Source organism: Hemitrygon akajei, chromosome 18 (assembly GCF_048418815.1).
Source record: "Hemitrygon akajei chromosome 18, sHemAka1.3, whole genome shotgun sequence".
Classification (NCBI taxonomy): domain Eukaryota; kingdom Metazoa; phylum Chordata; class Chondrichthyes; order Myliobatiformes; family Dasyatidae; genus Hemitrygon; species Hemitrygon akajei.
In genome coordinates, this window is record NC_133141.1 from 5,038,946 (window position 1) to 5,051,700 (window position 12,755).

General features: G+C 43.5%; 1 protein-coding gene across 6 annotated transcripts in view; it reads right to left on the bottom strand.

Annotated features, from left to right (window-relative positions):
* The window catches only part of fmnl1a (formin-like 1a), a 226,604-nt gene that overhangs the window by 67,780 nt on the left and 146,069 nt on the right, over positions 1 to 12,755 (bottom strand). For all 6 annotated transcript variants that reach the window (XM_073070697.1, XM_073070696.1, XM_073070692.1 and 3 more), the window contains one exon: positions 12,257 to 12,350. In XM_073070697.1, coding sequence (XP_072926798.1) covers positions 12,257 to 12,350 — 94 coding nt within the window. The remainder of the gene's footprint in view (positions 1 to 12,256; positions 12,351 to 12,755) is intronic.

The window sequence follows — 12,755 nt, forward strand, 5'->3', positions numbered from 1 at the left end:
TATCACCCCACCAATGACGTGGTTCTGAGTTGAGGGAGTGGTGGCAAGTAAACTCTGTGTTGTCCTGAAGCATGACAGGTGTATATACAGTGACCCCAGTCATCTCAGATTTATTTATCACATGTACATCAAAACCAGACAGTGAAACACATTGATTGTGTTAACAACCAATGCACCCAAGGATGTGCCGGGGGCAGCCCATGTGTTAGAAACATAGAAAACCTACAGCACAATACAGGCCCTTCACCCACAATGCTGTGCCAAACTTGTGCTTACTTTAGAAATTACCTAGGGTTACCCATAGCCCTCTATCTTTCTAATAAATGTTGTCACACATTGAGCAAATCTGAGCAAAAGGTAGGTGTTTTATTTGTTTCACTTCATCTTAATATTTTTAATTAATTTCTTGCACCCTGAGATATTTTTAATTACATTTATGTTGTGTAACCATTTTTGTTTAAGGCTATTCATGCTAAAAAAAACTCATCCACCCCAGACACTCTCTCCCGTCAGGCAAAAGATACAAAATCTTGAAAGCAGATATAACCAGGCTCAAGGACAGCTTCCATCCCATCGTTATCAGACTCTTGAACAGAGCTCTTGTACAATAGGATTTAGTTTTATTATTTATTTAGTGGTACAGTGCAGAGCAGACCCTTCCAGCCCTTCGAGTCATATCACCCTAGCAACCCCAACCACCGACAACTCGAATAACCCTAGCCTAATCACAGAACAATTTACAACAACCAACTAACTTATCTGGTATGTCTTCCGACTATGGGAGGAAACCGGAGCACCTGGAAAAAATCCAGGCATTCCATGGTGGGAATGTACAGGTCTCCTTACAGAGGATGCCAGAATTGAACTCTGAACTCCGATGCCCCGAGCTGTAATAGCATCGCACTAACCACTATGTTGCCGTGGCTCTTGACCTCACAATCTAACTCATCATGGCCACTGCACTTGCACTGGACTTTCTCTGAAACACTCTATTCTGCATTCCGTTATGGGTTTTCCCTTGTACTACCTCGGTAAATTTATATCATGAAATGAACTGCATGGATAGCATGCAAAATAAAGTTTTTCACTGTATATGCAACAACAATAAACCTAGTTACTGGTTTTACCAAATCCCACCTTATCAGAAGCTGGTTTGGTTCTATCACAGTGGCAAGCTGTCAAAAGGCTGACAGGACTATCGGATTTGTTACCGCACATGCCTGCTCTGCCTTTCAGGGGGACTCTCAGGTACAGAAGGTCTGCTCTCTGAACCTGCTTCAGATTAGTACAGGAGGGCAGCGGGTTTGGGATGGATCCTACGTGGGCTGGCCCAATGCTGACTTTGAAACAGAACTGGACATCGACATGAAATGGAATTGGTTCATTATTGTCACATGTACTGAGATACAGTGAAAAGCTTCTCTTGCATTCTGTTCATACAGATGAGATCATTACACAGTGCACTGAGGTAGTACAGGGGTCTATGGACCCTAGGTTAGCATAGCATAAAAATAGTTGGGAACCCCTGAGGCAGAACAAAAACTATGTATAATAAAGTATAATGGCTACAGAGAAAGTGCAGTGTAGGTAAACAATGATATGCAGGATCATGATGGGGTAGATTGAGAAGCCAAGAGACCACCTTATCGTACTGGGGAAATATCTGATAACAGAGGGGTAGAAGCTGTCCTTGGGCTTGGTGGTACGTACTTTCAGACTTTCGTAACTTCTACCAGATGCAAGAAGAGAGAATGACCAGGGTGAGAGGTATCTTTGATTATGCCTGCTACTTTACTGAAGCCCTGAGAAGACTCAACAGAGCCCACGAAGGTGAGACATGAAAAGGAAAAGAAATATTGCAGGGGCTTTGGACACAGAACAGAGCAGAGTAAAGCACAGGAATAGGCCTTTCAGCCCACAATGCCTGTGCTGACCCGGATGCCTACCTCCTTGCACATGGTCCATATTGCAGACTGTGGCAGAATGATATCTACGTCCACATTACACTATTTCTAAGAGGTAACTACACAATGTAGTAACCTAGCACCTTGATCGAAACCCGAGAGCAAAATTTTCCAAATCTTTTCTTTCCTGAGCCCACATTTCAGGGTGGTTTTCCAAATTGTTTTTGAACTATTGATGACAGAAAGAAACACATACACTCTGTAGATGGAGGGAAGGGTGTCATTATGCATGAAACAGCCTAAAACGTTCTACAACCATCCAATGCAATTTCCATGCTGGGGTTTTATATTTGGCCCATTAGGCTAATTCACATTTAGTCACGCATCTATCTGTCACTATTTTAGAGCTTGAGTTTTTCAACTTTAACTAAAAAATAAGTAGGTCTTTGGAATGTTTTTTTCAAACTGATTAATATCTGCTTGGCAATATATTTCATGAAAGTCTTGCATCTTACTTTGGAGAATATGGCTTTGAAAATGAAGATATTGTGCACAATCTAAAACCAGTTCACATTTGTTCATGGAAATAGGATTCATACAGGAAAGTGTGTGATGGTCAGCATGGATGCAGTGGGCTGAATGGCCTTTTTCCGTGTTTATCTCTTAGAGATTAAAAATCCAGAATAGTGAAAATGCGAGGATTAATGGACATTATCACTACTGTTACTCGTTTAGTGGTTGTTTATCCTTATGGCCAATAACTGACTCATTTGCTTGCTGCAACACTTAACGTTGCTGAACAGTGATGTTAACTGAGATAACTCACCCAAACTAGATCAAAAATAAATGCAAAAGAACGCAAACATTTGTGTTAATCAAGCAATGCGGTATTCTGTCTCACCAACTACTCTCTTCACAAGACCATAAGAAATAGGAGCAGAATTAAGCCATTTGGCTCATTGAGTCTGCTTTACCATCCAATCATCATGACTGATTTATTTTCCCTCTCAACCTCATTTTCCTGCCTTCTTGCCCTGACTAATCAAGAACCTATCAACCTCCATGTCAAATATACTCAATGCCTTAGCTTCCACAGCCGTCTGTGGTAATGATTTCCACAGATTCACCACCTTCTGGCTAAAGAAATTCCTCCTCATCTCTGTTCTAAAGCAACATCCCTCTATTCTGAGGGTGTGCCCTCTGGTCCTAGACTCTCCCACTATAGGAAACATCTTCTGGATATCTACTCAATCTAGATAATTCAATATTCGATAGGTTCCCATGAGATCCCCCTCATTCTTCTAATCACAGGCTCAGTGCTATCAAATGCTTCTCATACATTAATTCTTTCATTCCTGGGATCATTCTTGTAAGCCTCCTCTGGACCCTCTCCAATGCCAGCACATTGTGCACTAAAACTCTCATGACCCATTTCTCTCCTCCTTTCAGCCTGAATCCCACAATGGGAATCACCTCCATCGCTTCACATGACATCACATTGCACTGTCTGCAATGATTGGTCACTGAAACCAGGTATTAGGCTGAGGTGTAAAGGCACAAGATGCTGCTCCACTCTCAACGAGGCAGAGACACTTGTTCCTACACAAGTCTGTCAGCAGAGGGCAATGTTGCCCACATGTTGTCAATACTGTATGGTCAAGAGCATTCAGTGGCTGGTTACAGGTATGGCAATGGTGACACTGTTCCAGTTACATGCATTAATTACCTTTACTGCAAAGAGCTTATTATGCAGTCTTCACAAACACCAGCTGCTGACCTAGGAATTTGCAGGAAAGAGATGAGAAACGAGTCATGGCTTGAGTCAAGGATCAGAGTCAGGCCAGGACCTTGGTCAAGGGTTGGATCAGGGAGTGGGGGTAGAGTCTGAGTGTATGGGAAGCAAAGAGTAGATAAGGATCTGATGGCCATAATCAATGCTGGAGGAATAGAGGCATTGTATGGTGAATAGAGCCTTGATGGTCAGTAAGCATGCAGTTTTCGGCCTAAGCTGCAGCTTCTCAGGAGCATGACTTTACAGAGTGTGCCTACCAACAGGCACATCCAACAACACACAGCAACTTCCAGGGCAACACTCGCAATGCAGCTGATCTGGAAAAATTGTCATTGGTCCAGCAAAATTAATTGCTGATTTTTACAGAAAAACTGCAAGCTCAATCAAAAATCACTGGTCATGCTTCACCACTCTTACACACCTAATGTGGAGAAGCAGTAATGAAAGTGCATGAGATGCAAGAGGACAGATCAATAACTGATGGAAGCGATGAGAATGAGATACTGAGGGAAGTAATGCCCAAGTGGGCCTAGATAGCGTCAAAACCAAGGGAAACATTGCAAAAGCAAGGAGTGTGTGATTAAGTAGCACATTCAGCACTGTAGAGTTAAAATTAATCAAAAGTGTTATGTAACCAACAGACAGGACATGTTGAAAGATATTTTAACAATTCATTGTGAGCACAGCTCCCATGTGGGTTTGGAAGACGCATCCGTATAGTACCTTATTCCAGCGTGCCTTGTAGCCAATAAAGCACTTTCAACATGTAATCTCTTTAACATAGGTTAAACTGCAGCAAATTTACATACAGCAAGCTACACATCCCCCACTCACTCCATGTCACTGATCAAAATTTCATTGAGATAATAAGTCCATAAAACATAACCAGAATTAGGCCATTCAGCACATCAAGTTTGCTTCATGATTCAATCATGGCTGATTTACACATTATCTCTTTCAACTTCATTCTCATGCTAATCAAAAACCTGTCAACCTCTGCTTTAAAAGATACCAAATGACTTGGCTACCACAGCCATCTATGACAATGAATTTTTCAGATTCATCATCTTCTGGCTGAAGAAATTCCTCCTTATCTCTGTTCTAAAGGGTTGGCCTTCTATTCTGAGGCTGTGACCTCTGGTCCTAGACTCCCCCACTATAGGAACCATCTTCTTTGCATCCATTTTATCTAGCCCTTTCAATATTCTGTAGGTTTCAATGAGATCCCCCCTCATTCCTCTAAACTTCAGAGAGTACAGGCCCAGCACCATCAAACACTTCTCATACATTAACCCTTGCATTCCCAGGACCATTCTCGTGAACCTCCTCTGGACCCTTTTTAGATCAGCGGCACAAAATTGCTCACAATACTCCAAGTGCTCTCTGACCAATGTCTTCTAAAGACTCAGTATTACATCCTTGCTTTCATATTCTAGCCCTCTCAAAATAAATGCTAACATTGCATTTGCCTTCCTTACCATTGACTCAGCCTGTAAGTTAAACTTGAGGGAATCTTGCACAAGGACTCCCATGTTGCTTTGCAACTCTGATTACTGAATTTTTTCCCCTTTAAGGAAATAGTCTACGTCTTTATTCCTTCCACCAAAATGCATGACCAGACACTTCCCTACATTCCATTCCATCAGCCACTTCCTTGTCCATTCTCTTAATCCAAGTCATTCTGCAAACTCCCTGCTTTCTCAACAACACCCGCCTCTCCACCTATCTTTGTTTCGTGTACAAACTTGGTCACAAAGCCATCAATTTATTCATCCAAATCATTGGCATATAATATGAAAAGTAGTGGTCCCAAAACCACAAGTCTCTGGCAGTTAATGAGAAGAGGCTCTCTTTATTTCCACTCTTTGCCTCCTGTCAGTCAGCCAATCTTCTATCCATGCTAATACCATGGGCTCTTATCTTGTTAAGCAGCCTCAAGTGCTGCATCTTGTCACAAGCCTTCTGAAAACCCATTTACACAACATCTACAGATTCTCTTTTATCCATCCTGCTTGCTATTTCCTCAAAGAATTCCAACAGATTTGACAGGCAAGATTTCCCCTTAAGAAAACCATGCTGACTTTGGCCTACTTTATCATCTACCTTTAACTACGCAGAAACCTCATCCTTAATAATGGACTCCAACATTTTCCCAACCACTGAAGTCAGGCTAAATGGTCTATAATTTCCTTTCCTTTGCCTCCCTCCCTTCCTAAAGAGTGGAGTGACATTTGCAATTTTCCATTCCTCCAGAACCATTCCAGAATTTAGTGATTCTTGAAAGATCATTACTAATCCCTCCACAATCTCTTCAGGCACATTCTTCAGAATCCTGGACATACTGATGTTATTAATCACTGACATCCTCACACTGACCGGACTGCAATCATGAGCATTCTCTTGCTGACGAGATAAAGCTCACAATTTTTAGATTGATTGGCCACTGTAAGCTGGACCCAGTGTGTCGGTGAGGGGTAGAATCTGGGAGGAGTTGATAAAAATGTGAGGAGAATAAAAAAGTGAGTATTTACAATTAGTGTAAATGGGAGGTTGATGGTCAAGGTGGGCTCAGAGGACTGAAGGGCCTGTTTTTGTGCAGTATCTCTCTATATCTTTATGACCTGATCTTTATCAATCTTACATCTTTATGACTCGAACTTTATCAATAATGAGAATTAGAACTCTCAATTTCTCCAAGAAGCCTGAGTGAAACCTTTACAGAGTCTGCCCTTTTGTTATTGCTGTGAATGAGTCTATTTCCAATTAGTAACCGTGCCTGTTCGAGCACTTTCAGCTTGGACATCCCCTCAGCAATCATGCTGATCAATTGATCTTTCACTTGCTGAGCAACCACAGTGATTAAATGCAACCCACTAAGGCAGGGACAAGACTCAGCCAATCAAACAAAAGACAGTGAATAAGTGACTCTTAGCTGGAACAGATTAATGTGTAAAACATTGAGGCTGTTAGAAATATGAAATAAAACAGAAATGGCTGAAAATACTCGGCAGGGTCAGGCAGTACCTGTGGTGAGAGGAGGAGGGTCAAATGACCTTTGTTCAGCAGGGCCTAAAACCACGAGCTCTACCTCTTTCTTGCTGCCTCAGTGCTTAACACAGCATCCATACTTTATGCATATCAACTGGAACTGTTAAATGTCAAGTTTACTCTTTAATGCTTTCTCCGATTAGTGCATGTGGTTATATGCTGCAGATGTCAAATCATAGAAGATAGAAGCAGGAGAAGGCCTTAGAGCGAGTTAGGGTCATGGGGTCATACAGCATGGAAACCGGCCCTTCGGCACAACTCATCCTACCTGAGCTGGTTTCCATTTGCCCGTGATTGATCCATATTCCCTCAATCCTTCCTGTCCGTTAACCTGTCCAAACATCTTTTAAACGCTGTAACTGTACCCACTTCTACCACTTCCTATGACAGTTCATTCAACATATCTACCACCCTCCGTGTGAAAAATTAGCCCCACAGGTTCCCTTTCAATCTTTCCCCTCACCTTAAACCTTTACTATGTAGTGTTAGACTTCCCTACCCTGGGAAGAAGACTGTGACCATCCACCTTGTCTATGTCAATCATGATTATACAAAGACAATGCAAAAGTCTTTGGCACAGTACTGTATTTATCAATGTGGTTTGTAAATCTGTTGGGAGTAAAGGACATTGGCAATGGCGAGGGCAGAGTGCCGTGGGAGGGGTGTGGAACAGGTGGCAGAGAAGGAATGCCAGGGGCGGGGATTGGCACGGGTGCAGACACACCCAGCCCTGAGACACCAGGCAAGGATATTTGATCCTAAACAATTGGTTTATTGATCATTACAGAATGTCTCTCTGGTGTTTCCCACTCCCTCCCCTCTCCCTTCCCCTTTCCCCTACCAAAATTCCCCTCTCACTGCCCCCTTCCCACTGTCAGTCCACACTAGAGACCCATATCAGAATCAGGTTTATCATCACTCACATATGTCATGAAACTCGATTTTTTGCAGCAGCAGTACAGTGCAATACATAAAATCACGACAGTACTGTACACTCTAGCTATATATATCTGCCTAAGACTTTTACACAGTACTGTATTAAACTTCATGAGGTCACCCCTCTGCCTCTTTCTAGGTGGTCTTGTGCCGAGGGAATTGGTCAAGGTTTCTCCTTAAATCGAGATTATCAGAGCAGAATATTTGGGCTTGTCAGTTATTTTTCATGGGAGCTTTCATTTTCATGACATTACCATAGTGACAATACCTCACAGGTTGAAACCTAGTCCAGGTGAAGGGTGTTGCCCCAAAACTTTGACTGTTCATTTCCCTCCACAGATGCTGATGACCTGTTGAGTTTCTTCAGCAGTTTGGTTATTGCATCTTACGCTTCATTCAGGATAGATCACAGTTCTCTTGATATCCAGCCTAACATCAACCCTTCAGCCACTACTAACCCAAAACTGATTCAGTATGCGTACAAGGAAGTGGAGCAGAAGTGAATAGACTGCAGCTGGGTTCATTTTGAACTCTTCTTAAGAATGCAAGTTGCTTTGAGGGTTTATCAATGGAACAATGGTAAAAATAAACATTATTAGAGCAACATCATCCTCCAAGACATTCTATTTTGTTTAATCTGAAGACAGCCAAAGGTATCAACAACCAAGCTCTAACCTTATGGGAGGGTTGTCTCATTACAAACTACCAACTTTAGTTAGGAAAGTACAACACAGGCACTTTCAAGTTCAAGTTGAATTTTATTACCATCTGACTATACATTTACACACCCAAACAAAACAAAGTTCCTGTGCACTACGGTGCACCCACACAACATACATCACACACAGCACATAAGCCAAAATATTACGTTATAACAATGTTAATAAAATATAATTCACATAGTATAATGCATGTACTAAAGCACAGCACAGGTAAACAGTAATCTTGCTGTCCTAGTAACGAGACTTCAGTGGTGGTAGGGTATCCATTAGTCCGAGAGACGAAGCTATTATCCAGTCTGGCTGTCCTAGTCTTGATGCTCCTGTACCCCCTTCCAGATGGTAGTGGGTCAAAGAGATTGTGGGATGGGTGGGAGGGATCTTCAACAATGCTTTAGGCTCTTCATATACAATGCACCCAGTAAATGTCAAATATAGGGGGGCGGGGAACCCCAATGATCCACACGGTGGATTTTACTGTCCTCTGTAGGGTCTTGCAGTCCGATGCCTTGCATCACAGAACGACGCAGCCAGATAGGACTCTCTCGATGGTGCTCCTGTAGAAAGTTGTTAGAGTGGGGGCAGGGAGCCTTGCACGCCTCAGTCTCCTCAGAAAGTGTAGACGCTGCTGTGTCTTCTTGACTCTTGAGGAGGTGTTGTGGTTACAGGTTAGATCGTCCATTTTGTGCACACCAAGGAACTTTGTGCTCTTCACTCTCTCCACAGCAGAGCCATTGGAGAGTGGGTGACCTGAGCCTTGCTGAGCCCACGATCACTTCTTTTATCCTGTCCACGTTGAGACTGAGGTTGTTGTTCTCACACCATTTGACAACCCTCTCTCCCTCTCTCTGTATGCCGACTCATCACTGTTGCTGACGAGGCCAGCCACTGTGGTATCATCAGCAAACGATGATGTGGTTTCAGCTGGAGCTGGCAGTACAGTCGTAAGTCAGCAGGGTGAACAGCCGTGGGCTGAGCATACAGTCTTGGGGGGGGGGGGGGGGCACCAGCGCTCAGCGTGATGGAGGTTGAAATGTTGTTGCCAACTCAGACTGACTTGGGTCTTTCCATCAAGGAGTCCAGGATCCAGTTACAGAGAGGGGTGTTGAGTCCCAACGAGGACAATTTACCCACAGCCTTTCAGGCAAGATGGTGGTAAACGCCAAGCTGAATTCGATGAACAGCATTCTGGCACACGAGGCATCATTTTCTAGGTGGGACAGGACAGAGAGGAGGGCCGAGGCTAAGGCATCATCAGTGGCCGGTTTGAGCGGTAGGTGAACTGGTTCAATGTGATCACCAGCCACTCAAAGTACTTCATGACTGTTGAATTCAGTGCCACTAGGCCATAATCGTTTAGGCCAGTTACCGTTGTTTTCTTGGACACTGGAATGATGGTGACTGCCTTGGAGCTTACAGGGTCAGTGGACTATTTCAGAGATATCACAGATATCCGTTAAGACCTTTGTTAGCTGAGCCACACTGTCCAGCCCTGCAGCTTTGCATAGCTCTGCCTATGGTCCTCTTCACCTCATCTATGGCCAGAGAGGGTGTCTGTTCCTCCTTGATGTCACATAATTCAACTGGACAAATTGTGTATAGAAAGCGTTCAGCCTATCAGGAAGGGAGGAGTCACTGTTGTTGACACGCAGGGTGGACTTGTAATTGGTTATCGTTTATTTACCTCGTCACATGCGGTGTATGTCCCTGGTGTCAAAATGGATTTTCTGTGAGTACTCACACTTTGCCTTCCCAATGGAACAGTAGACAGTGGCTTTGCTCACCTTAGAGTCATCTGAAGACAGTGTCCTGATCCCTCAGCAGTGCACAAACCTCTGCAGTCAGCCATGTAATGAGGGTGTAGCGGGACCACCTCCCTACACTGAAACAAACCCACAGCCACTCTCCACCAACACACATGCAGAGCAGTGGGGACAGTTGGCCTCCACATCCCATTTGTTAACCGCGACTAATGTTAAGGTAATGGAATCATTGACAAGTGTCAGGCATCAGCTGAAGCTCATTCCAGAGGTTAAAGATCAAGAACCACTCCCTGTCCACCAAAGCCATCTGCTGTATTTTATTCTTTAAAAATAGCACAAGGGTCTAAACAGCACAAGGGTTCTAAATGCAGAATGTGTGGGTGGTGCACACACTCTCAGCGTTTCAGACAGATAACTTGGAAGCTAATCATTCCAATCATTAACCGCCTGCAACTGTGACAACTGGTCCAGAGTGATTGCAAAAAGCAACACACCACTACAGCCTGGAAGCTCTCCAAATGAACTACAGAATATCAGAGGGATCTGTGCTGCTTCTCTCCTTGCCAGGTTGCAAGTGCAGTGTGCTGCACGATTGCTAATTACCTTTTCTTCTCCCACATCCTCTTTACAAAGGACAATCGCTCTTTGATATTCAATCTTCAACATTATGATTAGTTTACAAGGCAGCAAAGTGTGGCTGGAGCAGATGCAGAGGAACGGTTAGAAGCCACAGTTCATCAGAAGGTTACTCGCTTGAGATTGAGAGACAAAAACTCACTCAATCCAGAGTGAGCTGGGAGAAGCAGTTGACAGGACAGGGTTTATATGTACTTCTGGAACAAGGGTGTTGAGGTGTACCCATCCACACCATAGTCAGGTCTATAGCACTGGGCTGAACTGACCAATGATTAACTTCATACGTTCTTTGCGGAACAACAAATTTCGCATTATTATGTTACTGATGATAAATCAGAATCTGATTCTGAGATGCTGAAGCAGCAATCTGTTAACTTGGACATTAGGGACCTCATGTTAATATTGTCAACACCTTATTTCACCAAAATCGAATAATTCATCATGGGTCTTGGGCTGCCAGGGTCTGCATTTACTAATAAAACAAACAGATTCCCATTTCAAAAATAGCCCATTGGCTGTAAGGCTTAATGAGACACACATTATGGCGTAGAACAGGGAAGCAGCAGGCCACTTGGCCCATTGGATCTGTTCTGGCTCTTTTTCATTGCACCTACCTGCTCTATCCCCAGGTCCCTGCCATTGGTTCCTTGCTCAAAAAGTCAAAAGTTCAAATCACCATTTTTCCCTTACACCACAGATGTAGACAGCCCATTGCTAAGGCCTCGCTGGTCTAGTGGAAGTTCCAACCTACAACTGGCATGACAAGTTATTTGCCTAGTTAGTTGGACACTCCTCCTAGTACCCCTCCTCCTTCCCTTTTCTCCTATGGTCCACTTTCCTCTCTTATCAGATTCCTTCTTCTCCAGCCCTTTACCTTTCCCACCCACCTGGCTTCACTCATCACCTTCTAACGAGCCTCCTTCCCCCTCCCCCACCTTTTTATTCTAGCATCTTTCCCCTTCCTTTCCAGTCCTGAAGAAGGGTCTCAGCCCAAAACATTGGCTGTTTATTCATTTCCATAGATGCTGCCTGACCTGCTGAGTTCCTCCAGAATTTTGTGTGAGGTGGATATTAATGCCTGCTTTGCCCTGTTGGAAGGGGCACTTTAGAAGGGTGAGGTATTAGTGTAATTCAATACCATGATTAAACCACATGCACACGAGTCTGAGTGTTGAGATCTGCCTCCCACCCACTCTGCTTTGGAATATATAGCAGTCAGCAATGGTTGAGTAAAATTAAGCTTGGACTGAACAGATGAAGCCTTCTCCTATTTGCACACACAATGCATCACAGTCTGCAGTGCAGGAAGTGCACAGAGACGGGACACACAAAGCATTTTAAATGTGAGCATTGTCACAGCCAAATATAAACTGTAAACACTTGCGCATACCAAAATATGTTTAATAAATATTGGTGGAGATGCTATCCTGTACACACACTGACAGACAAGACTCCTACCTCTTTGAAGTTCTCAAAGGCTGCAAGGATGATGTCATGTCCCCCTCGCACCAAGCACACTGCAGCCAACAACTCCAACACCAGCGCCTTCGTCCTGCAAGTGGAAGAAAGGGTAAACCTCCAATCATATTACAAACAGACTGGGCTTCCCTCAAGTTCAGGGCATACTAACATAAGATAGCAAGTCAGTGACAGATGTCTACAAGGAACTTTCTCAAAAACACCCACTCTTTGATGGCAAGGCTGGTCTTTCTTGCCTGCTGCACTCCAGTAGTTGTTAATGGTTTTCCAGCCCAATCTGTGTGAAGACACACCATGTTGCAAACAAAAGAAAACTCCAAATCTTTCACTCAGAATGTCTTATTTTTGAAATTTTATTTAGATATAGAGGACTTTCGGGCCCTTCAAGCTGTGTCACCCTACAATGTCTGATTTAACCCTAGCCTAATCATGGGATAATTTACAGTGACCAATTAACCTACCAACTAGTACGTTTTTG